Source organism: Camellia sinensis, chromosome 3 (assembly GCF_055761805.1).
Source record: "Camellia sinensis isolate YWXY chromosome 3, ASM5576180v1, whole genome shotgun sequence".
Taxonomy (NCBI): Eukaryota; Viridiplantae; Streptophyta; class Magnoliopsida; order Ericales; family Theaceae; genus Camellia; species Camellia sinensis.
The window spans coordinates 75,998,289-76,022,674 of record NC_138963.1 but is presented as its reverse complement, the minus strand read 5'-3'; the positions used below and the strand labels follow the sequence as shown (position 1 = coordinate 76,022,674).

General features: G+C 36.4%; 2 protein-coding genes across 2 annotated transcripts in view; one reads left to right on the top strand and one right to left on the bottom strand.

Annotated features, from left to right (window-relative positions):
• The window catches only part of LOC114318448 (Tetratricopeptide repeat (TPR)-like superfamily protein), a 47,176-nt gene extending 25,589 nt beyond the window's left edge, over positions 1 to 21,587 (top strand). Inside the window, exons 8-13 of the mRNA XM_028265337.2 lie at positions 11,313 to 11,459; positions 14,617 to 14,706; positions 14,796 to 14,920; positions 20,024 to 20,229; positions 20,798 to 20,922; positions 21,044 to 21,587. Coding sequence (XP_028121138.2) covers positions 11,313 to 11,459; positions 14,617 to 14,706; positions 14,796 to 14,920; positions 20,024 to 20,229; positions 20,798 to 20,922; positions 21,044 to 21,232 — 882 coding nt within the window. The 3' untranslated portion in view covers positions 21,233 to 21,587. The remainder of the gene's footprint in view (positions 1 to 11,312; positions 11,460 to 14,616; positions 14,707 to 14,795; positions 14,921 to 20,023; positions 20,230 to 20,797; positions 20,923 to 21,043) is intronic.
• NDHN (NADH dehydrogenase-like complex N) lies at positions 21,572 to 24,110 on the bottom strand. Its single transcript, XM_028265338.2, has 4 exons — positions 23,566 to 24,110; positions 22,329 to 22,445; positions 22,119 to 22,204; positions 21,572 to 21,821 (listed from the first exon to the last, which is right to left on the bottom strand). Exons 1-4 carry the CDS (start codon positions 23,989 to 23,991, stop codon positions 21,758 to 21,760), a joined length of 693 nt encoding a protein of 230 aa, XP_028121139.1. The 5' UTR covers positions 23,992 to 24,110; the 3' UTR covers positions 21,572 to 21,757.
• Between the last annotated feature and the right edge of the window lie 276 nt (positions 24,111 to 24,386).

Genomic DNA, 24,386 nt, shown 5'->3' with positions numbered 1-24,386 from the left:
CGAAACCACTTCAACCCCTGCCGAGCCACGGGTCTGGTGTGATTTTTGCAACAAGCCTTGCCATACACGCGAAACGTGTTGGAAGATCCATGGCAAACCTGTCAACTGGAAAAGCAGCAAACAAGGAGAGAAGAATCGTGGCTTTCCTACCGCTAATGAAGCCGATTCAGGTCCCTTCAACAAAGAGCAGATTGATCAACTCTTAAAGCTGATAAAATCCAACTCCTCATCCGGTACTCCTAGTGTTTTGTTGGCACAAACAGGTAGAAATCCTAAAGCCTTCTCTTGCCTAAACTTCTCTCCGTGGATCATAGATTCCGGTGCCTCCGATCACATGACTAGTTTTTCTCATTTATTTAGTACCTATTTCCCTTGTTCTGGTCATGACAAAATCAGAATAGCCGATGGTAGTTTTTCACCTATTGCAGGAAAAGGATTTATTAAACTAACTGAGAAAATTAATCTCAATGCTGTTCTTCACGTCCCCAACTTAGCCTGTAACCTTTTGTCTGTCAGTAAACTATCTAAGGATTCTAATTGTCGTGTTACATTTTTTGAATCCCATTGTGAATTTCAAGACCAGAACTCGGGGATGATGATTGGGCGTGCTAGGATGCTTGAAGGTCTTTACTACTTTGATGAAATACCTGTTAGTAATAAAAAAGCTCAGAGCTTTAATAGTACTAGTTCAATCTCTGTTCGAGAAAAAATAATGCTATGGCACTATAGGCTAGGACATCCTAGTTTTCTTTATCTGAAACATTTATTTCCAGAATTATTTAAAGGGATTGATTGTTCTTCTTTTCATTGTGAAAGTTGCATTTTTGCAAAATTTCATCGCTCTACTTATTTGCCAAAACCTTACCAGGCTTCCAAACCTTTTTATTTGATTCATAGTGATGTTTGGGGCCCTTCTAAAATCACTACTCTTTCTGGTAAAAGATGGTTTGTTACATTTATTGATGACCATACCCGCTTATGTTGGATTTATTTGATGAATAAAAAATCTGACGTGAAAAATTTATTCACAAATTTTTACAATATGATTGAAAACCAATTTCAAACCAAAATTGGTATTTTACATTCTGATAATGGAACAGAATATTTCAATGAACAGTTAGGTGAGTTTTTGAAAAAAAAGGGGATTTTTCATCAATCTACATGTCGGGATACCCCTCAACAAAATGGCATTGCAGAACGAAAAAATAAACATCTACTTGAAGTAGCACGTGCTATAATGTTTTACATGCATGTTCCTAAATATTTATGGGGTGAAGCAATTTTAACAGCCTCTTATTTGATAAACAGGATGCCTACAAAGGTGTTAACATACAAAACACTTTTTGATTGTCTCAAAACTTTTTTTCCTGACACGAGGTTGTTTTCTGATTTACCCGCCAAAGTTTTTGGATGTACTGCCTATGTTCATGTTCCCAGTCAATTTCGTTCAAAACTTGACCCCCGTGCTATAAAATGTGTTTTTTTGGGTTATTCCTCAAACAAAAAGGGGTATAAGTGTTTCGATCCTCAAACCAAGAAATTTCATGTGAGTATGGATGTGTCATTTGTGGAAACAAAATCCTATTTCCCCAACACTTCTCTTCAGGGGGAGACAAGTGGAGTAGAAGACCGTTTTTGGGATATTTCTATCCCGCTCCCCAATGTCATTTATCCTACACAAAAACCACATCTGTCTGATAATGATCACTTAGGAGAACCAAGTTCTATGGTGCCTAGTCAAGAAGATTCTTGTTTAGGGGGAGAAGTACTACAAAATGATCTAAATCCTGAGCTTCAGGTTTATACTAGGAAGCGATTTCATCTGAGGAATAATGACCCGAATGTCCATCCTAATGACCCGAATGTCCACCCGAGTTCTGGCATCGAAATTTTAGGTAATCCTATTCCTTCTATTTTCGACCTTGATGTTCCTATAGCAATTAGGAAAGGTGTCCGAAATTGCATTAAACATCCAATTGCAAATTACCTCTCCTATCAAAGACTGTCTAAAAAACATAGAGCTTTCACATCTAGGATTTCACACTTGTTTGTTCCAAGGAATATACAAGAAGCATTGGATGATCCGAATTGGAAATTAGCAGTCATGGAGGAGATGAATGTTTTAAGGAGAAGTGGTACTTGGGAGATAGTTGATCTACCCAAAGACAAGAAAATAGTTGGGTGTAAATGGGTGTTTACGATAAAATGTAACGCAGATGGAAGCGTTGAGAGATACAAGGCGAGACTGGTGGCTAAAGGCTTCACTCAAACTTATGGGATTGACTATCAGGAGACGTTTGCTCCTGTTGCTAAAATAAATTCCATCAGAGTACTGTTATCTCTTGCAGTAAATTCAGATTGGCCTCTACATCAACTTGACATTAAAAATGCATTTCTCAATGGTGATCTTGAAGAGGAGGTGTTCATGAGCCTACCACCGGGATTTGAGCAGAGACTTGGAAGCGACAGAGTATGCAGATTGAACAAGTCATTATACGGACTCAAACAATCACCAAGAGCGTGGTTTGAACGCTTTGGGAAGGCAGTTATCAGTTGTGGCTTCTCGCAGAGTCAAGGAGATCACACAATATTTTATAAACATTCAAAAAACAGTAAAATTGCAATTTTGATTGTTTATGTTGATGACATCATTTTAACTGGTAATGATGAAGCAGAGTTAGCAGCCCTCAAAGAGAAACTCGCAAAAGAATTTTACATTAAGGATCTGGGAGCCCTCAAGTATTTCCTCGGAATGGAATTTGCAAGATCCAAGGAAGGTATATTCGTTAATCAGAGGAAATATGTTCTTGATCTCCTTGGAGAAACAGGTATGCTTGGTTGTAAGATGGTGGAGACTCCGATCGAGCCTAACTTGAAGTTACAAGCTGCTAAGGCTGAAGAAGTCAAAGAGAGGGAACAATATCAGCGACTTATAGGGAAATTGATTTACTTGTCTCATACGCGGCCTGATATTGCCTTTGCAGTCAGCATGGTAAGTCAGTTCATGCACTCACCAGGGGCAGAGCACTTTGAGGCCGTTTATAAGATCTTAAGATATTTGAAAGGAACTCCAGGGAGAGGCTTACTGTTCAAGAAACATGGACATCTTCAAGTTGAAGTATACACAGATGCAGACTGGGCAGGAAGTGTTACAGACAGGAGATCAACATCCGGATACTGCTCCTTTGTAGGTGGGAACCTAGTTACATGGCGGAGTAAAAAACAGAATGTGGTAGCTAGAAGTAGTGCAGAAGCAGAGTTCAGAGCTGTTGCCCATGGAATCTATGAAGTAATGTGGATTAAAAGAATTCTTGAAGAATTAAAGCTTTCTCACCCGACACCTATGAAGGTCTATTGTGACAACAAAGCAGCTATATCTATAGCTCATAATCCAGTTCTACATGATCGCACAAAACATATAGAAGTGGATAAACATTTCATCAAGGAGAAAATCAATGCTGGCATAATCTGTATGACCTACCTTCCAACAGGAGAACAATTAGCTGATGTGCTAACGAAGGGACTACACAAGAAGCAATTTGATAAGCTGACTAGCAAGCTGGCCATGGAAGATATCTTCAAACCAGCTTGAGGGGGAGTGCTGGAAATTATGTTAATGTATATAATATGATAGTGGTGTTGGTGGTAGATAGTGGCATGTATAGAATATGATAGTGGTGTTGGTGGTAGATAGTGGCATGTATATAATATGATAGTGGTAGATAGTGGTAATATATAATATGTAAGTGGCATATAATGGGTTATGATGATGTTTGTAATATCTCCTATATAAGGAGTGTCATTTGGTCTTGTAAGATAAGAAGTTTTGAATATAACAGAAATATATTCCTTCTTCCTCATATTTTCGGAGTTCTTCTTCCTCATATTTTCTAAGTCTAAGTCAATCAATGGAAAGAACAGTCGCACCAATATGCCCGTCTGATTAATGGATTTAAAGTAAAACTTTTGTTCTAGTCCACTTGCATGGACAACTATAGTTCACCGTAAATAGTCTTTCTTTTCCCCAGAATTACAATAATTTTTTTTATCTGAATATTCTATTCCTTCTTTTCAAATCATGTGAGTTTTGGATTTGTTATATGGTCCTGAAATTCAGTTTCAGGTAAATTTCTCTCCTTTGGACACATTAGAAGGAAACCGAATAGTCTGGTTTCATAATTTGTGATTACATCATGTTACATACATAGGTATCCTGGTGCTTAAAAAGGTAGGATGTAAACGGAGACTTATTTTTTTTTTTCTCTCTTTTTTTCTCCTCTCTCTTATTATTATTATTATTATTTTTATTTTTTAACACAGTAAACAGAGACTTTTGTTTTTTTTGATAAATACAGTAAACAGAGACTTATAATGATGAAAATGGTTCCAAATAACAATTACATAATTTGAATTAGTTCAACTTTTTTGTGTCCCCCCAAAAAAGAGAATTTTCAATTTTGGTTACACATGAATGCTGTATAAAACTCTAATATGGTGTGGCGGTATTTATCTTTATGGTAGTTTGAATTTTTTTATCATTGATATGCATGCCCTTGCTTCGTAAATTCCATTTTGCAAGAAAATTTTTGTTATAATTTGCAAGAAAATTTTTGTTATAAAAGTAGGATACTGAGGTTACTAGGCTAGGACATTCTTTTCTAGTTGTAAGTTGGTGTTTGTTCAGATCCGTTGTGTTTATCACATTTTGGGGGATCCTTGGACATTCTATAGAGATGTGGTAGTTATGTTTGGTTCCCACAAAACATGGGGGTAAACCCTTTACTTAACAGATTAACTTTTGACAGGATTAAAGTTATTGCCAAAATGGAAAATATAATATAATTGAAATTGTGTCAAATATCATAATCTTTATATTGATCCTGTAATGAAAGCTTGTTCCAAAGAAAACGAAAAGCAAATTCATTGAATTGTGGGACACTTTTGTAAGAATGCTAGCCACTTGTGGACACTTTTTGCGTAATTATTACACTTGTGTCCAACACTTTGGACTCTTTCTAAGCAATCTGCTTTTACTTCATCTTTTGAAATGTTCTTTGTTGTAACTGTCAATGGTGCATTGGGGCTTTACATGTTCACAATGTCGTACACTAGTTAAATACCTATGTTGGACACAACAAATTGCTATACAACTGGCTTTTGTCCAGAGTTTTTAAAAGGATTCTGTGTCTAAATATGACTTAAGAAACACAAACACAGACATGTTGAGTTGACGATTTTCAAAATATGTAGGAGATGAGACGTGGGGGACATTGCACAAAATATATGATTTTATATATTTATTTTGTGTCATATATATGAATATTTCATTTAAAGCTGATCAAAATATACAACATAACACGAATTTCTTAAGTTTAAAGAATGATGAATTAATAGGTATAAATCTACATTGTTTTTCATTTGTCATTAGATCTTGATTTATTTTGTTCAAACTTGTAATGTGTTTCATGTGTGTCTAAACGATGAACATTTGTGTTCGAGTCTAAAAAAATTAAAAAATTTAGAGGACATGTTTGAATAGTTGTTTGATAAGTGTCGAGAATGCAACCAAAATTTACAATCAAATTCAAAATAGAGAGAGCTAGAGCAATTAGCTCACCAAGTTCTATATTCTTCAATTTAAAACTAACTATAAATGAGATTACATCATCACCTATTTATAGACCAAGGCCACTAATAGCCTAAATTAATGGAATGTTTAGTAGAAAACATATGGCTCTGAAGCATAGGACTGACATTTAAGATATTTATTCTACTGCATTAGTCCAGAGGTGTCAGACACTCCACCTTCTTAGAAGTATTCATGCTTCTTGGAATAAGACATTTGTGTCCTTATTCATCAATTAATAATATAAATATATATGTATATATTTATGTTAGGTGAAAACGTTTGATGTAATCAACAAAAGAGGGAAAAGCCCTAGAAGCATTTATATAGGCTTTGGCTTATGTTTCCAAACATTTTTTTGGGGGATACAGTTTTCAATTCTTTGATTGTTTCGCTCATGTTTTCTAAAAGTTTCCAAGCTATTCAAAGCAAGACACTATAAATATTTTTGATCCTTGGTGGTATATGAGAAGAATTTGAGTATCACTTGATTGATTGGGACACAATTTGGTTGTTGAGAGAGTTTTGTTCGTATTAGAATGTTGGAGATTTGTATCAAGCCTTGTTGGGAAAGTGGCTATGTTGTTATGCTTGTGAGAGGGAGAGGTTTTGGAGAGTTTTGGTTGTTGGTGAATCCGATAGTTTGTGGGGATTGGCTGTCCTTGGAGGTTTTATCATCATACGGTTGTCTTTGGAAAGGAATTTAGAAAGGTTGGACTATCATCTTTTTTTAAATTGTTTTTGTAGTGGGCAATAGTAGAAGGGTGAAGTTTTGGTATCATGTATGGTGAAGGGATGAGAAGTTAGAAACAACTTTCCTGAATCTCTTTTAGATTATGGTGGATTAGGTGACTTGATTCTCTTTGAAAAATGACAATTAACTTTTTTACGAGATCTCCTTCAAAAGAGATTTTCATGATTGAGAGATTTGACGAATTGATGGGCTTTCTCAATAAGCTTTATGGGATTGGCTCCATTAGTGAGGAAGAGTTTGTACAAAGTTAGAAACAACTTTCCTGAATCTGTTTTGGATTATGGTGGATAAGGTGACTTTGACTGTGGATTCTCTTTGAAATATGGCAATTAAGTTTTTTGTGACACTTCTTTCAAAATAGATTTTCATAATTGGGAGATTGATAAGTTGACGGGCTTTCTCGATAAGCTTTATGGGATTGGTTCCATTAGTGAGGAAGAGTTTGTACATGTTGGGGGCTTTTTCTGTAAAATCATTTAATGGAACCTTGGTAGGTGTTACAGGGTCAATTTTTGTTTCAAAATTCCAGCCTGCAATGGCACTAAGTTGGACACTTAGTCTCAACCAAGTATGAATATACACACACACAAAGTACTATAACAAGTAAGAGAATAGGCAACAAGAGATTACAGGAAAACCAAAACCTTTATTAATTGCACCAACAATACAAAGGATGCCTATGGAAACTCTTACCAACACTTAGTTAATTTTCGAGTTCCATGGCTTATGCCTAAATAGGCTTACAATCAGTTACAAGCTTACAACCAGCATTACAAGGAAAGCATGCCAAGTGGCATGGCAGTTGACACCCCCAACTGCCTAGGGACTTAGGATCATTTCTGGGACATAACTGCTAGTAACTGCTGCTAACTCCCTGCCTTGATTCCAGATGTCCAAACTTGCCTTGTCTTTTGCTCAACATGGGTAACTGCTGCCAGACAAGCATAACTGCCTTGAACTGTCCATGTTGTTTGCCTTCTCAGTCAGCCACGAATTTGGTTGTCTTGGCCCCCAGACCAAGTTTTGCCGACTGAATGCTTTGAACCCCCAAGTATGCTGCAGCCCACATTCGGGTCATGTTAATGCCTTGCATTTGTGCCACTGCTGCCCATACTTTGGCCAAGGGTTCTGTGCTGCTGCCTCAACACTTTGTCAATGTTTCACATTGCTGTTTTGGCATGCCACCATCATGCCGTGGTCTTGGTTGGACATTGGTGCAAGGTGCTGCTAATGCCAACCATGCAGCCTTCAGGTAGAAGGTGCTAACAGTAGGTCATTGGAATGGGTTTGGGTCCCAAAAGCTCCTTCTAAAATAGATTTTTTTTGTTTGGATGGTGGAGCATGGAAGGTATGTAATCTTGACAATTTGATTGTTGAGCACATTTTTTATGTTAATCAGTGTTGCATGTGTAAACAAGATAAAGAATTGGGTAATCACCTTCTCGTTCATTGTGGGGTTGAGGATGTTCAAATACCCAAACCACCTGCTCAAACCGACCGAACCAACCTGCCAATACCAAAAATGAATGGTTGTTCAAACCAACCAAACTAACCCGCCAATACCAAAAACGAATGGTTTTGAATAAGGCCACGATTGGTTGCAGGTCTTAGTTGTTTAAATCAACGATTTTGCGGTCGGCAACGGGTTTTATTATATTGGAACCGAAGCACCTGAACCAACCGAGCTATTTGACTCCACACATGGCAGTATATTATTGGTATGCCAAATTACATTTTATCTCTATAGAAGAGAGCCTTATCTTTTCTCTCTCTTAGTGTTTTCACTTGTCAAAAGCTTTTGTGTCACTTAAAAGTCTGTATCTCTCTCTCTCTCTATACGTTTTTTGTTTTCCTTTTCCAAGACTTTCATTTATTATAGACTTCAATATACTCTTCTCTCTCTCTCTTCTGTACATCTTTTTTTTTTTCTTTTCCCCCCTTTTCCAAGACTTTCACTTATTAGAGACGTTAATCTCTCTCTCTCTCTCTCTCTCTCTCTCTACACGTTTTTCCCTTTAAAACTCTTCCTCTACTTTGTACTTCTCAAATCCCTCTCTCCGATGTCCGTCCGTTAGCCTACCCACCCCTTTTGGTTTTCGTCTCTCATCACGGCATCACTCTTGGCAAAACACCTCCCCTCCTAAATTGCGATTACAAGGCCGTTGTAAAACACCTCAAAGAACAATGGAAACCTGAGGTCGTGATGTCTCCACCATCAACGTTGTCAATAACTCCAAGTTTGTCATCACCGAGATCTACAAAGGTAAGGCTCCAAAATCACTTTTAATCAGGAGATCGTGATCTATATTTATTTGTTTTTTGTTCTTTTTTTTTTTGGCCATTTGTTATTTCCTTTAATAATTTTAGTTTTTATAAGTTTTTAAACAATTTTTATGGATTTTGATATAAACAAATGTCGAAAATTTGGATTTGAAATTAGGATTTATGATCCTTTCGTTTTGAGCATGTATGTTTCTTTGATTTTTGAGAATTTCACCACTGACTAACACCCGACTGCCTAACCGAAGGCATGGTGCAGTCAATTTTGAAACTTGCTACGGTCAACTGCGGTTGACAAAAGTGTTCACCTGAAGTAGTCAGTTCGGATGACGAGTTAGTCATGAATCCAAACTGACTTGACCTGTGAACACCCGTAGTGGGGTTGCTAGAGAATTTTGGGCTATAATTCTAAACTTATTTGGAATGGAATGCCAATGTCATTGGTTGTGTCTATTCACGGTGGTTGACGTCCATGATTGTTCAAGGAGGTCAATAGTTGGTAAGAGAAGAAAAAAAAAATGGATATTTTCTTTTTTGTGTATCATGTGGTTGAATTGAGGTGAGTATCTCTACTCCCCGTAAGGTGACTCTCCTTTCTACTGGTTGAGTTGATACAATTTGAAACCCAAGCCTTATGGAAGGAAACCTGGAATCTCGCTTGGCTCGTGGAGATCACTTGAACAAACAGATGAATCAATTGATCTTAGGAAATGGAAAGGGATCGGATGGCCTATCTGACAAGATGGAATGAATATCGAGTAAATTTCCATTTTCCCATTTATAATATGTATTTCTAAGTAGGAACAATGTTTTGAAACCAGGGCCGTTGAGCGAACCGGAAAAGTGACCGGGTCAAGGGTAATTGGCTCAACTATTGGGTCAACCGAAATCGAACCGTGACGTCATGTTTACTTCGTAAATAAATTAAAAATTAAATATTAATTTAAAATATTGATGTGGAAATGTTTTTTTATATTTGAAATTCGTATATATTTACATAGATGCATTCATTTAATTGCAATAAAAGTAATAAGTACTATATGTGTAAACACAAATTTCGTAGCTGCAATTAAGACACGAAATAACTGCACAAATAAGTAATTTTATTGATTATAATAAATAGGTACAATCCTCTGTGGTTTGCTCTATTGCAAAAGAACAAATCCTCTGATTCGATCTCCGAAATGGGCGTAATTCAACGGTTGTAAAAGCTTCTTGTTGAACTAGACAAGTTGGTGAATTTCTTCAGGTCATCAAATGGAGAAAACTTGGAGAAGAAAGGCTTGATCGAGGGTTGAACGGCTTGGTCTCGAACGAGTCTTGAAATGACCTCATTGAAAAAGAGAGACCAAATTTGTATTTGTAACTTGAAAGGATTGGCACAAGTTTGGAGTGCTTAATAATTATTTCTTTTAAGTTTGAGAAACTTTAGAAAGAATTTTAAGAAGAGAATTTGGCATAGTCTCAAGATTACTTAGGAGCTTGCAAGGCCATTAGCCAAAAAATGTCTCTCTTCCCCCTAATGAGAGCCTCTGTTTATAGGCTTAGGAGGGGAGGGTTAATTTTGGAAACTCCAAAATTGACTCTAATTTCCAAGAAACAAGCAATTCACTTCTTCTCTTATGGACATCATTTGCATTCAAATTTAAATTTGAATTATTTCACTAAATTTTGGTAAAACATTTTCATGGGCCCCACACATTTGGGTTGACCCAATTGTCAAAATAGGTTCACTTTTCTTTTGGTGTGATCCATAATTTAAAATGGGTTAAGATCCATAATTTTAGTAGGACCCACATACATTTGAAAAATTTGACCAACTTAAATTTATTTATCTTGATTAATCAGACGATGATCAAGACCCGTAAAAATTTAAGTGTCTACAATATGTTTACCTATATTTAGCATTGTGATGTAGTGTCAAGGATGCTGTCAGCTAACATTAAGGTTGTGTGTTCAACCTCCAATGCAGCTAATTTTTACAAAATCTTTGACTGGTTTGCTAAAACCAGTAACTAGGTCGAACAGTTTGCTGGTTAAACCCTGGTTCATACTGGTTCAATCTGGTTTCTATCCAAAACAGGTTTGTTGGTTGGTCCGGACTGGAACTTAGACCGGTTGACGGGTTGACCAGTCCAAACAGCCGGTCCTGTCTGGTTCTTAGAACATCGAGTAGGAAGTAGGGCTTTTGGCTAAGAGCAACTAAATTTGAAGGAGTTGAGGAGCCTCTTTTTAAGCTAAAGAGTAGGTTTGTGTCCATTTTGTATAGTTGTGAGACGGGGGTGGTTAATCTATCATTTAATCCATTTTTGGATTTTTATAGAGTATTTTAAGTAAATGAATATGTGTAGGTTGTTTTGATATAGCTTTTCCCTTTGTAAATAGGAATGTCCCTTTTTAATGCCCATTTTATAATATTTTTATATATTAAAAAAGAAGATATGGCAGTTCATTCCTATGGGATTTGAAATATGTCCATATAAATGGTGACATTATGCCTATTGTTTGTTTTGGGAGCTGGTTAGTGATCTTTCATCTGTTGATATGTCTGAACTTTTCACTAATTTTTGGTTCTCCACATGTAGAGATACACTTGAAGATCTAGATATCTCTCATTAATGGAAACAGTAAACATGATCTGTATGTTTGCAGGCTTTGGTGCAGATGAGAAATTGGTTCATTCGCTTTCCAACAATTTTACAGGCTTGTGAGAGCATTATTGAGATGCTTAGAGGACAATATGCTCATTCAGTTGGCTCTTACAGTGAAGCCACTTTTCATTTTATTGAAGCAGCGAAGGTATGCTGTAATATATACTCTCAAAAAGAATTTATATGGGCTAATGTGCAGTTGTATGATTTTAATTTAAGTTGTGGTTTGCCTAGAAGTGTCAACAGTCTCTGGCACATCTTGTTACTGAGAGTTGCGGTTGGTACCAAATATTACACTAACAACTGAAAATAAAAGAAGAGTTCTGACCATCTTTCCTCCAAACCAAAAAATAAAAAATAAAAGAGTATATCACTAAAATGGAAAAAGAATCTAAAATTAATAGATATAGTTGTTAGGGAAAAATTATTTTCCCGCTAATAATAATATGAACACATGTGTCAATGGAAGCAATACCCAATAAAATATGCACACACAAAAGAAACACGCAATAGTTAACGTGGTTCGGCCCAAATGCCTACATCCATGGGAGAGAGATAAATCCACTATATATAGGAAATAAAGAGTACATGTGACATGGCCAGAAAATATTCAAAACCCACACTATTACTTGAACCCCATGTCAAGGTACCCGGTACCCTATAGTTTTTTTTTTCTCACCCTGTACAACTCCATGCCTTTTCCTCTCACACCCATAGCAGACTCCTCCATTTCGCTCTCAACTCAACTCATCTCATAAACCCATATTTATACACAATACAATAGTTCAAGAGATGCACAATAAAACACGCTTTCAACTTTCCATAGCCTTGGCTGCCGAGCTCCATATAATGCATTCACTTTTCTCAATAAAACTACTCCAAAAATGTGCTACCACGCTAGCAAGCTCTCACATAGCAATAAATATAGATATAGCAATTATGCATATATCCCAACCACATTGAGCATGTACACCAATATCCAAAAGAAATGTTGAGCCTTTTCCTTTCTTCAACCAAATGGCTACTAGAACAAAACTTAATTTAATATTAATAAATATTTTTTCATTTCATATTGACAGAAAATCCCAACAATAGTCTATACTAAGGAACACGGGCATAGGTACATCCACAAAACAATTTTCAAAAAATGTAGGTTACTATCCATGGGAGATGTGCAAAATATATAATTTTATATATTTATTATCATATATATGAATATTTCATTCAATGACAGTAAAAAAATACAACATAATTCTAATCTCTAAAGCTTAAAGGAGGAATGATTAATAGGTATAAATCTACATTATTATTATTATTATTGGATCTCATGTTATTTTGTTCAAACTTGTAATGGGTTTCATGTGTCTAAGTAATGGACACATGTATCCCCCAAGTGTCCATAGCGTGTTTGGGAATAATTTATTTTTTAACAAAGACAATAGGACACAGTTGGACTGTTACACGGTTTTGGGTATAACTTAACCCCAAAAACTAGCTATTACAAGCAGGAAGTGACTGGGTTCGAAGTGCTTGCATATAAAGATGGGTTAAAATGCACTGTGTTACTCGTCAATAGAAAGAAAAAAAAAAATTGCACAGAGACAGTAAGAAGTTTCTAGACATGGATTTGCACATGCATAGAAAGATGTCAGTTTTGAAGAAAGCTTCAAAATTTACACTTTGGTGTTTACCTTGTGCCGTGACTGATTAAATCACTCTGAGGCTTAACCTTCAGGCTAAAGTTACCTAGGCTGCACTGTAATGAAAAATTTGGAAGCATCAATCATTTTTATTTTTGTGCTTAAATTATTTTCGAAAATTTAGGAAACTACTTAAAAATGTTTCCTAAAAAATAGGGCGTTTTCAAAAAAAATTCCCCAAAACAGTTTTTTGTTGTCAAGCAAGTTTTCCGTGTTAGTTTCTGTTTTTTGTTTTGTATTTGTTTATGTTTTCGAGAACAAAAACCCCTTTCATTAATGATTCCAAACGAGCATATCTCTAAAATAATATAAAGTATCCATGAATTTTATTGAAATCCAAAATTGTAACGTGCTCAAAAACCTGTCTTCGGCATCATGACTGGCATTTCAGCATCCTTAAAAGTTTGTCTACTTGGCTCCCTCCAAATCCACCACACAATGCAACAGCTCTTCAAGCTTCTTTCTAAACCACTTTGGGTGCAACAATAACTCCAACAAACCAATATCTCTCCACCAATTTCTGGTATATCCTAAACAAATCCTGAAAAGGGTCTACAAGCACCAATAGTTCCTAGCAACATCTCAGTGAAACAGAAGATGATTTACGGTTTCCCTTGCTCTCTTACATATGTAACACTGGTTTGGTAGTGACTTCCCCATTCCCAAAAAAAGCTTGTAGAGCTTTGAATCGTTTTGGATCATGTTGTGGATAGATACTGAAAACACTAAAGTTGAGTTTGATACATTAACATTTGTTAAAGTGAAGGATGAAGGATGTGTTAAGAGCTTGGTTATTTTAATTTTGTTTTGTTCTCTCTCTTTAATTTCTTATTTTATATTATTGTAATTTTAATAATTTATATACTTTCAGACAGAGTAGGACACTCTGAACACCATTTTTCGCTAATTCTAGTTGTGTAGCCGCTTCACCTTTCAGTTACTGCGTTTTGAATTCCTTTTATTTCTTCCATTCCCCCACCCCCCCTGAGAAGTTCAACAGACTCGTATACCAAATTGGGATCACTTTTCTGATTTATAGAAATTGTTACCATCCCATGGGCCATAATGTGGTGAACATTGCCGATTGTCCACAACAGTCTAAAGTCATGCAGTAGCAAATTACTAAATGTGCCAAAGGCTGATGTACTGAACACTTTAATGTTGAGTCTGAATTGCTAAAACAAGTGGCCACACCTATTACAGTTTCTTTTCTTTTTTTTCTTAAGTTTATATTTGTACTTTTATTTTATTTTATTTAAATCTAGTGAACTGGAATCATTTAAGATTTGTTAGAGTTCTTCCCATCTCGTGAAAGAATCAGACATCAGGTGTCTTCTTGAGGCTGTTTGACTTAATGCTTCTAATATCTAAATGATTTTAAGTGTATCTGTAAGATATAATATAGTAGGTGGCTCAATTTGATGAAAGCACGTGCCTCCTGTGTTGATGACTGAAAGGTGGGTGGAGTTAGGATTCAAAAAGACTGAGAAAAATAAATGAGCTAACCTTTGAATATTTTGTTCTATTGTTTGTTTGGGGATTACTTAGGTCACTTTGGATCTTTGTATAAAGTTTAATCTGACTGCACTGTATTTTTACATTTAGCTGACGCAAAGCAAATCAATGCAAGCAATGTGCCAAGTTTATGCAGCTGTCTCTTACATTTGCATTGGTGGTCCAGAATCTTCTGCACAGGTGAAATTATTTCCTGTCATTATCAGATTTTTATGTCTGCTATTAATATCTAGTTGTAATAATATCTAAGCTGTACTTCCTCAATGCAGGCTTTTGATTTGATTGGACCGGTTTACAGAGTGATGGATTCTTTTGTTGGGGTGCGTGAGAAAACCAGTGTCCTCTTTGCTTATGGCTTTCTATTGATGAGGCAGGAGAATCTGCAAGATGCCCGGTAGAACATTTCAGCTATAACATTGTTTCTGAATAGTGTTATTATTATTTACTTTGGACCCTTCTGTTAGAAAATAGATAATATCAATTCGTTGTGTTTCTGTCATGTTTGAATCTGTTTACTTTCTCCACATAGTGTTGCATATGAGACCATAAAGTTATATACTCTCACCCTAGGAGAAGGCATGGTCATAGACCACGACTTCAATAGAGCTTTTATATATGGAGGTGGCTTAGTGTGCCTTGGTGGTTTCTACAACCATGCATGGATTCCGGTCCTTGCAGATAAACATGGCAAAAAGGTGCCTTGGTGTGAATAGCCTAAGAACACTAGATTGTGGTCCAAGGTGATGTCCTATGTGTGGTTAGGTGCCATATGAGTTTGAGGAAAGCTGTATGACATTTTGGCTCTGGATTTGGAAATGTAGGCAGTGGGATTGTTGCAATAGCTGGGTGGGAATCTGATATGGATATTTCTGGTTGTGGTGTAGAGATTTGGGTTGTCTAGATTATTTGGTTCTCATCTAAGAGATGTGCAGAACAAGTTCTGCCTGTTCATATCAAAACTTCTTGTTCAATATGGTCATACCAGAGCTCTCTTGCTTCTTATGCGATCGGATTAGGGGTTTCAATTGGTGCCCTTTAATGCTTCAATCTTTGCTCCTCAGCATGTTAATCATTTATTTCTTTCCATTTCTCTTCTTTTCCTTATGTGTGGATTGTGAATTTGGGTAGGATATTGTGAATTTGGGTAGGAATTTGTGATGGGAAAAGAAAAAGGGAGGGAAATGTGAATGAAATATAAGCTAATTTTTTATTATTATTTTCACCTCCACAAATCCATATCAAACACAACCTTACTGTGTTGTTTGTTTGTCAATCATCTTTTGTAGGATTTTTTTTTCTTTTTTGGATTTGTATCGGCTTTGTTAAAGTCTTTGTCAGAACTTATGTGGTGAAAATGAGAGGACATTAAGGCTTGTTGAGCTAGGGCCAAAAATGTTTGATTTTGTTGAAGATGGTGTGGATGGAAGTCCAATGGTGGTGGTGGTGGAACGAGGGAGAGGTGTTCACATATTCTCTTTGTTGCGGTTTGGAGTTGGTTGGTTGAGAACTAAGTTGCAGAAGGTATCTTAAGGGATTATGGGTAGTGGATTTTAGGGAGTTTTGAGAGGGGGGGGGGGGGGGGGTGTTGGTGTGGAAGAAATTTGCTAGAGTGTAGATCTTTCCATTACAGAGGATGGAGGGTTCTTAGAGGAAAAGCTTTGCATACCCGAGCTTGTATATGGTGATGGGTGGGCAAGCGTAAATGTTGGATTTTGACTGAATTTTGGTTGAGGCCCTTGTGTGTATTGGGAGTTGATTGCTGTTAAGTATTACGAGTGTTATTGTCGTCTAAGGGTAGTTTGGTACTTTAGTATGTGCTTGTTAGTATAAATATTAAATACATATGCTTAAGATGTAAATCCTATGTTATTGAGTAATAAGACAGCAGCCGTATTCTCTCTCTCTCTCTCTCTCTCTCTCTCTCTCGGTTTCATTCTTCTCCTTCATCTGTGAAGCTAACAATCGCCATGTGATTCTGGGAGTTAGTGATGGGAAGGTGGCTCTTTCTTGTGATGACAAAGTGATGTAATTCTTGGGGGGCTGTTTATTCAGTTTGGAAAGTTGGATGTTCAAGTTAAGGAGGATAAAATCTAGTGAGTGGATCGATCGGATCAGCTATTGGAGACATTTAGAGGCAAATTATACATTGGCGAAGTCATTGGGGTTGGAGAAGTTGAAGACAAGCTTTTGTGGGATAGAGGTTGACATGCAAAGGGGGGTGGTTGGTGATGTTGGTTTGTGTGTCGTTCATCTTCTCAGTTCCTCCTATGAGAGTGCCAATGAGTCAGTAGAAAGAACCCCAGATCAAAGGCTTCCGTTGCAGGTCACGTGATGTATGTGCGTGGATGGAGGCAAAAGGATGACCTGGGGCAGTGTATTGTAGCATGTGTGATAATTGGCAAATGTTCTGAAGCAGACCACGTGGTGCCCAGGGCTTTTCACATTCAAGCAGTATGTGAAAGTCGATTAAGGGTAGGTGTATGGACATGAGACGGCCACGTCACGAGGATGGTGCACACAAGGTCTCATTTTGGTTCACTAGTATTGGGCTGGGTGATGAAGTTAAGTGGATTTTTCGCAATCACATGAGGCTCTAGGTAGAATGGTCTAGGTTGAGGTAGGTAGGAGGACCATAAGGGTATTTGTTAGTAAAGAAAATGTCCCAACAACTTGGACATGTACCTTAATTTATGAATTTATTTTCTTCTTTGGAGGATCTTCACGGGCCAATTTTTGGAGATGTCTTTGTGGCAAAATGAGAGTTCTTATATAGAGGAGTGCACCTCAAGCAAGGAGTTAATGAACTATCAAAAACAAGGTTCGAAGGGTCCTGTCAGAAATTTTCTGGGGTTGATGGTGTTTTCTCATCATCTTGCCAACCTATGTTATATGGACTTTTCAAAATAAATCAAATACCCGTGTCCAAGGTTTTAAAAAGCGACCGCAACCGTTACGTAACGCCGTTACGTAACGGTTGTGGTAGTTACCGCCACCCGTTACGGCCGCTTTTGCAATGTGATTGAGATTCACAGGTTTATTGGCCGTAGCGGCTGCTATAGTGGTCGTAATGGTGCCGTAACGGCCTGTTACGCACCGTTACGTAACGGTTCTGAATTACTTCTTTCAAAAAAGCACAAAAAAACACAAAAAAAAAAGTTTAAAATAGGGGGAAGAGAGAAGAGGGAAGATGGAGGAACAAGAGATAGAGAGAGAGAATAGGGAAAATGAAGAACATGTTATTGATTTGTTGAAGTTGTAAGACCTATGTTATTCTATTCAAGTATTATCACTCAACCATTTTGTTTGTGTGTGTCTATTTATACATTGTTTGAAAATAATAATAATAATAATAATAATAATAATAATAATAAGTGTGGTCATTATCTATTTGGCTTGATTAATATATATATATTTAGACTTTTATTTATTCTCTTACTTTTGTCATTGTTTATTTTATATATAATAGTTAGTGATTATTTTTTGTAAAATATAAAGTCATTAATTATTAAAATAAAATGTAAAAAACTCAATTTATAGTGATTTAAAAATATGAAATATATTGGATCAAACTTAAAATTTGTAAAAATTTATCAATATTTTATTTTAAAACCCAATAAATATGATCATAGAAAAAAAATGTGCTTATCGGTAAGTTTTTTTCAAATTGTGCAAAAAATAAAAAAATTCATGGTTTCGGTTACCGCAACCGTTACGCTACGGCCTTTACACCCCGCAACCGCAACCGCGCCACCGCCACCGTTACGGCGACCGCAACCGCTTTTCAGAACCTTGCCCGTGTCGGACACACCTAACACTTGGATAACTGTATGGGATATGTGTCTGATATTTTCCATTGGACATTTATATATTTGTATTTAACACTATCATCATATTTTTTTAGTGTTGTATAATTGCTATAAAATCAGTATAATGCCTTCTTGACATTATATGTTACATATATAACACCATTTTGTACAACATAATAGATTGAAAATATATAAATATAACCCTTTCTTGGCGAGTCCACGTATCCTTAAATTTGAGGTTTGATAGGTCCAACCTATGAAGCACGGACACCTCTCCGAGGGCTCCGTACCAGTGTCAGACACGTGTCGGACACGGACACGCGTCGGACACGCGGTTGACACGTGTCTGACATGCACCAGAGAGTGTCCCATTTTTTTTTTTAATTTTTCAACATCCGGACACGTTCAGGACACGTTATAGACATGTTTGGGACACGCGCGGGGCAATTTCACAATTTACTAAATATTTTTGGGGTCGATTTGTAACTAAGCAAAAACAGATCTGCGATTTTGCCCTAATCTACTTCAAACTACTTCGAAGAGTAGAGAAACGACAGAGAAAGGGTGAGAGAGAGCACCTGACTTCGTTGTTCGTCGTTCGTCGTTCGTCTTCTCTCCTCGTCGATCGTCGCTCCTCGTCGGGTGTCTGTCGTCGGTCGTCTATCGTCGATCGTCTCTCGCCCTTCTTCGATCTGCGATCTGCGATCTTCATTCTTCGTCGATCGTCAGTCGCTCTCTCTCTCTCTCCCTCTGCTCTTCTTTCCTCAGACGATCGAACTCGTCTGATTTTATCATATTTTTCTTTTATTTTTTTTTCTTTTATTCTGATTTTAATTTTATTTTTTTCTTTTATTTTTTTTCTTTTTTCTGATTTTAATTTAATATAATTTTTTCTTTTCTTTTATTTTTTATTTTATTATGATTTTATTTAATTTTTTCTTTTCTTTTATTTTTTATTTTATTCTGATTTTATTTAATTTTTTCTTTTCTTTTATTTTTTATTTTATTCTGATTTTATTTCATTTTTTCTCTTCTTTTATTTTTTTTATATTCTGATTTTATTTTTTCTTTTCTATTATTTGAGTATATAATTTTAATAATGTATGTTTATTAATTTTATTATAGAAAATTTTGAAACAATTTTATTTTGTATATTTTATTACCTTTATTTGATTTTTTTAATAATTTTATGACATATAATAAATAAAATTAATTATATATACTGAACGTGTCCCCAACGTGTCGTGTCCCCTATTTTTTTAAAATTTACGTTTTTGCGTGTCCGTGTCGTGTCGCGTGTCCGTGTCCGTGCTTCATTGGGTCCAACCTTTAGATAAGAACTTGTACTCGAGTCCATGTAACATAGTTGCCAGGGAGGGGGATAATTAGAAATTTTTTTTCTTTAACTTAAACCTAGATTGTTAAGTGCAACTTAGAATCAATTGGAAGCAATGAATAGAACAATGGTCTTTCAGTGGTACCTATAAAAATCCTCTTCAATTGTGAAGCAGTTACATCACCATCTTGGAGTTCAATATATCACTTGTGGTGTCTGTATGGACACGAACTGGGGACTATGCCATTGGTTTGACAGCTTATTATGGAACTTCTTCCTACTTCGTTGGGTATGTTCTATCTACAACACCCCACTTTCCTTTTCTCTCCCTCACTAGGCAACAACTTTGTTGCAGGGTTCGGCTGGCCACTGGCTTGCAGATCGCACATACTCATTTGGGAAATCTTCAACTTGTTTCACAGTATTTGACCATCCTTGGCAATTTGGCACTTGCTCTTCATGACACTGGCCAAGCCAGGGAGATCTTGAGATCTGCCCTTACATTGGCAAAAAAGCTCTATGATATTCCTACTCAGGTTTGGGTGCTATCAAATTTAACAGGTATATCTCATCCGCTTTTTAATTTTTTTTATTTCGGGTTCTTGGTTTGAAGTACAAACAACATGGTGTTTCAATGGGATGACCAATTAATCTAGGACAAGCATCTTTTGATTTCTGATAGTTATATATTAGTTCCATGATGTTCCCATTCTTCTCACTATAGACCCGTGCACTCTGTTTGGTTTAGAGTTTTTAAAACAGTTTTTTTGAGTTTTCAATTTGTATTTTTTTTGTTTTTAGTAAATTTTTTAAACATTTTAATCCAAAATAAATAAATAAATAAAAACCTTTTAGATTCACTTAAATCTAAATACACTTAAGAAGTACAAAATTTGTACAATTTTTTTTTTTTTAAAATTCATTGAACACAACTAAATACGAAAATTAAAGGTGATAATGGAAATTTTTTTATAAGAATTTCTAATAAGAAGGAATAGCATTGTTGAAATGGTGTGGCTAAAAATATTTTCACTTGCTTGTCACCTGACTCCATCTAGTTGGAGTTAGGATTGCCTTGCATTTTATCTGATTGGTGTTGTTTGTTTAGTTATACTACTTTTTGGTGCAGCTTTGTATCAGCAATTAGGTGAGAATGGCAACGAAATGGAGAATGTTGAATTTCAAAATAAAAAGATGGAGGAACTGCAAAAGAGACTTGATGATGCACGTTCATCCATTCATCATATTGAACTAGTAAGGGCATACATTGTACTCTTGTATATCTTAGATATCTGGCGAAAGTGGTAGTATTAATAGATTTCGAGATTTGTAGGTTCTCATTTGCTGATTCTCACTTATTATGTAACATGACCAGATTGACAAAACAAAAATTGAAGTTCATCAATTGCACGAGCTTGACATCAAACGTGCCATGGATGGTCCATCATCAATGAGAGTTGATCTTGACATTCCGGAATCTGTTGGTCTGTCAACCCCAGCACCTACTCAGTCATCAAGGCTCATAGATTTAGACATTGGAAGACGGGGAAAGAGAAGAATATAGTTTTCCCCACTAGAAAATTGTTCCTTGTCAAGAAACACTTTCTTTCTAGTTTCTTCTCCTCTTGGGGTGCATGGAGTTTGTGGAGTATACAATCGTTGCAGGACAGATGTCTCTCATCATTTTGAAGATTTTTTTTGAATGCTTGTGTATGTATATATTCATGTATTTAAGTTGATTTATCTGGTCCCCCTTGCTATTGTACATAGTTGTGCATCAGAATGCAAGCTTTGATCTCTAACTTGACCTATCAGGAGAGATGATTTCCTGTTATTACTGAGCTGCTTTTAATGCCAGTTCAACATTGTGTTATTACTAGTTAAGCATTTAAACAGTTTCCAATTATAATTTGTTACCATTGCTGTTATTGAATACTTAGGAATGAATTATGGATTAACATTCTTTCAATCATGGTACAGCATGAAAACCCATGTTTTGTTTGGAGGATGAGTAGAGAGCATAGCCCCTGAACTGTGAATTTGTAGACGTGTTTGTCGTGTTCGTTGTGATTGTATAGCAATCTGGATATCATGCTCCCTCATTTGCTGGTAATGCTGCAATTTCTTTGAGTGGCTTCCACATGAACTTTCTCCTGTGCATGGGGCAAAAGAAATGATTAAACCAAAGCAGAATTGGCAAATTAGGGCACAAACCATGAATAATTGACATGTTCAACAAAGAGTGCAAGTGAATTGAAGCATGGTACTTGTATAAGAATGGCGAGCAGGGATTTAAAAAAAAAAAAAAACAGAAAAAGAAAAAGAGAAAAAAAGGCAGTAAAAAATCAATGTGTCTTGCATTCATTCTGTGCGAGTTTTTATGTTCTGTTAACTTACTTTTTTGCACTTTTCTGTGCACGTAGTATTGCTGGAAAAAATGAGAGATTTACCAGTTTCCGCATTCTGCGATGACCCTGACTTTAGGGCGGAGGGAGGGAAGCAAAGCTAGAAACTGCAGTTCGGCCTTCGACAAAACCTGATTGGATTTATACAGACACATGATGGCATCAAAAACCATTTTTATATATGTGAAATCAATATGCAATGCCAGTAAGATCTTCATGTTTAATGGGTGTGTGTATACGCTAGTATTGAGTAACCTTGGCTTCAAGGATCCAAACCACTAATCCTTTGGCATTTGGAGGCAACAATGAGAGCCTATAATCCACTTCTGGTGGAAAATACCATCTTGCTATTGGTTGCTTCCCTAAGTGAGCCTGCAAAGTTCATGTGGCCCTTCAGATTATTGTGGGAAATTCGTCATATGCATGCACACATGTTTGAGAACTAGTATAAACAATTATGCCACAAACACTAAATTTTCTAACACAAAAACGCACATTATGTAATATTGACAATGCTGCATTCATTTAGTTAGAGTGATACAGATAATTCAACCACAGACAAAACATTCGTAATACTCATATGGGGGTGTGGGTTATTTTTAGTGGTTCAATTTTTCTCGAGTAATGCTGTGATTACTATTATTTTTGTGTGTCTAATATGACAATCACTGCATTAAAGTGTCTCCGTGTTATATGACTTGCTATTACTATATTTTGTATTGAAACTTTTAAATTTTCACTCCAATGGTAAGACATACGATTTATTGTATACTACCTACAAGTAAATATTGTGCCAAATACATCACAGAATTTACCTATAGCTAAAATTTTCGTTTCTGTCTTTTTCTATGTAATCACATACAGCGTTTTGATTTGACACGTGAAAAATTAAAAAAAAAAAAAAAAATTTTACAATGTACCATTGAAACAACATTGCTAAAATAAGATATTTTAATACTATTCATTGCTAATTATAGTCGTAAATAGTTTTTTACCTATCCAACTCCTGCAAATGCTCTTAGTATTCATCTTCTAGGCGTTACCAATGCATCGGTGCTTTCATGCATTGTACCAATGCATGCTGACACGTCACACCCTCATTGTAGAGAAGTTATTGGTTGGTTCTGGGTGGTGCCTCAACAGTGTTGTGATTGGTAGAAGAGATAGGACCTATGATTTTATATTGGGTGATTGGCGAACATGAGGAGACATAGTGATTTGTGATTGGTGAAGAGCATCACCAATGTGGCGCCCCTACACCAACCAATAATTTTTCCTCATTGTATTGGTTCAATGGACCCCCATAATACATAGATAACATGCAATATACATCAAATTATAAACAGATTTGGTATAAAAAAAAATTTGATCATGCTAACAATACTTCATTTTTTCCTCTACTGCTGCAACATTGCATTCTGATTTTTTGCGTGCTTGTTTGTGTTTGTACTGTTATTGGTAGTAAAAATGAGGGAGTGGTGGTGAGACTCACAGGGCAGACAGGGTGAATCTTGGTGAGGGTGGCCTCGGGGTCGCCGAGGCCACGAGCAGAGAGGTCCAGGAAGTGGTAGCCCTGGTACCTGAGCCTGTTGAGGTATCGCCCCTCGTACCCTCCCTCATGTGGAGAGTATATTGCTAGTGCTTTGTGCTCTTCCACGTCCGACAACCACCTCCCCAGATCAAATTTCACAAGATCTCCTCCAATGAAATCCCCTATTCCGATCCCACACCTCACCACCGTCCTCCTCCCATATCCTCCTCCTCCTCCTCGTTGTCGTCCTGCTAGTCCCTGCTTTGTTGTGGCTGTTGTGAGTGATAATGTTGTTGTGCAATGGAAGAAGGGTGATTTGTGGTGATGGTGTTGGAGACAGACAGAAGATGGTAGCAGTGCACATTGATGGTACGAGCAGGCTGCCATTTTTTATTTTTCCTTCTCTTTTTCTCTCAATAAGAGTTGGAAAAAGGCCATTTACAAATGGGTTAATGCTAGACTATGCAGAGGCAGAGTGTGATGAATGAGAATTGTATGGTGGAGAAACTAGATAAGAAAGAAAGCTACCTTCTTAATTCCAAAATTTTCAGATATGTAGTCTGTGTGCAATGAGTCCAATGTGCCAAGCTCACCATTGGGCCTAAAATCACTCATGAACTATTGATTGAATTTATTTAGTCTCTAAAGTATATAAATCAAAATCTATTTAATCCTTAAACTATCGGTTGAATTTATTAAGTTTCTAAAATATTTAGTTCAAATCTATTTAGTCCCTAAAAATATAACAAAAATAAAATGTATGAGTGTATGTATTATAATTT

Excerpts from the sequence above, each read along its gene's own strand:
- NDHN (XM_028265338.2), bottom strand. The coding sequence starts at position 23,991 with ATGGCAGCCTGCTCGTACCATCAATGTGCACTGCTACCATCTTCTGTC. Across the intron at positions 22,205-22,328 it reads TTTGGATCCTTGAAGCCAAG|GTTTTGTCGAAGGCCGAACT; the intron begins GTTACTCAATAC and ends AAATCCAATCAG. Across the intron at positions 21,822-22,118 it reads ATCGCAGAATGCGGAAACTG|GAGAAAGTTCATGTGGAAGC; the intron begins GTAAATCTCTCA and ends CCCCATGCACAG.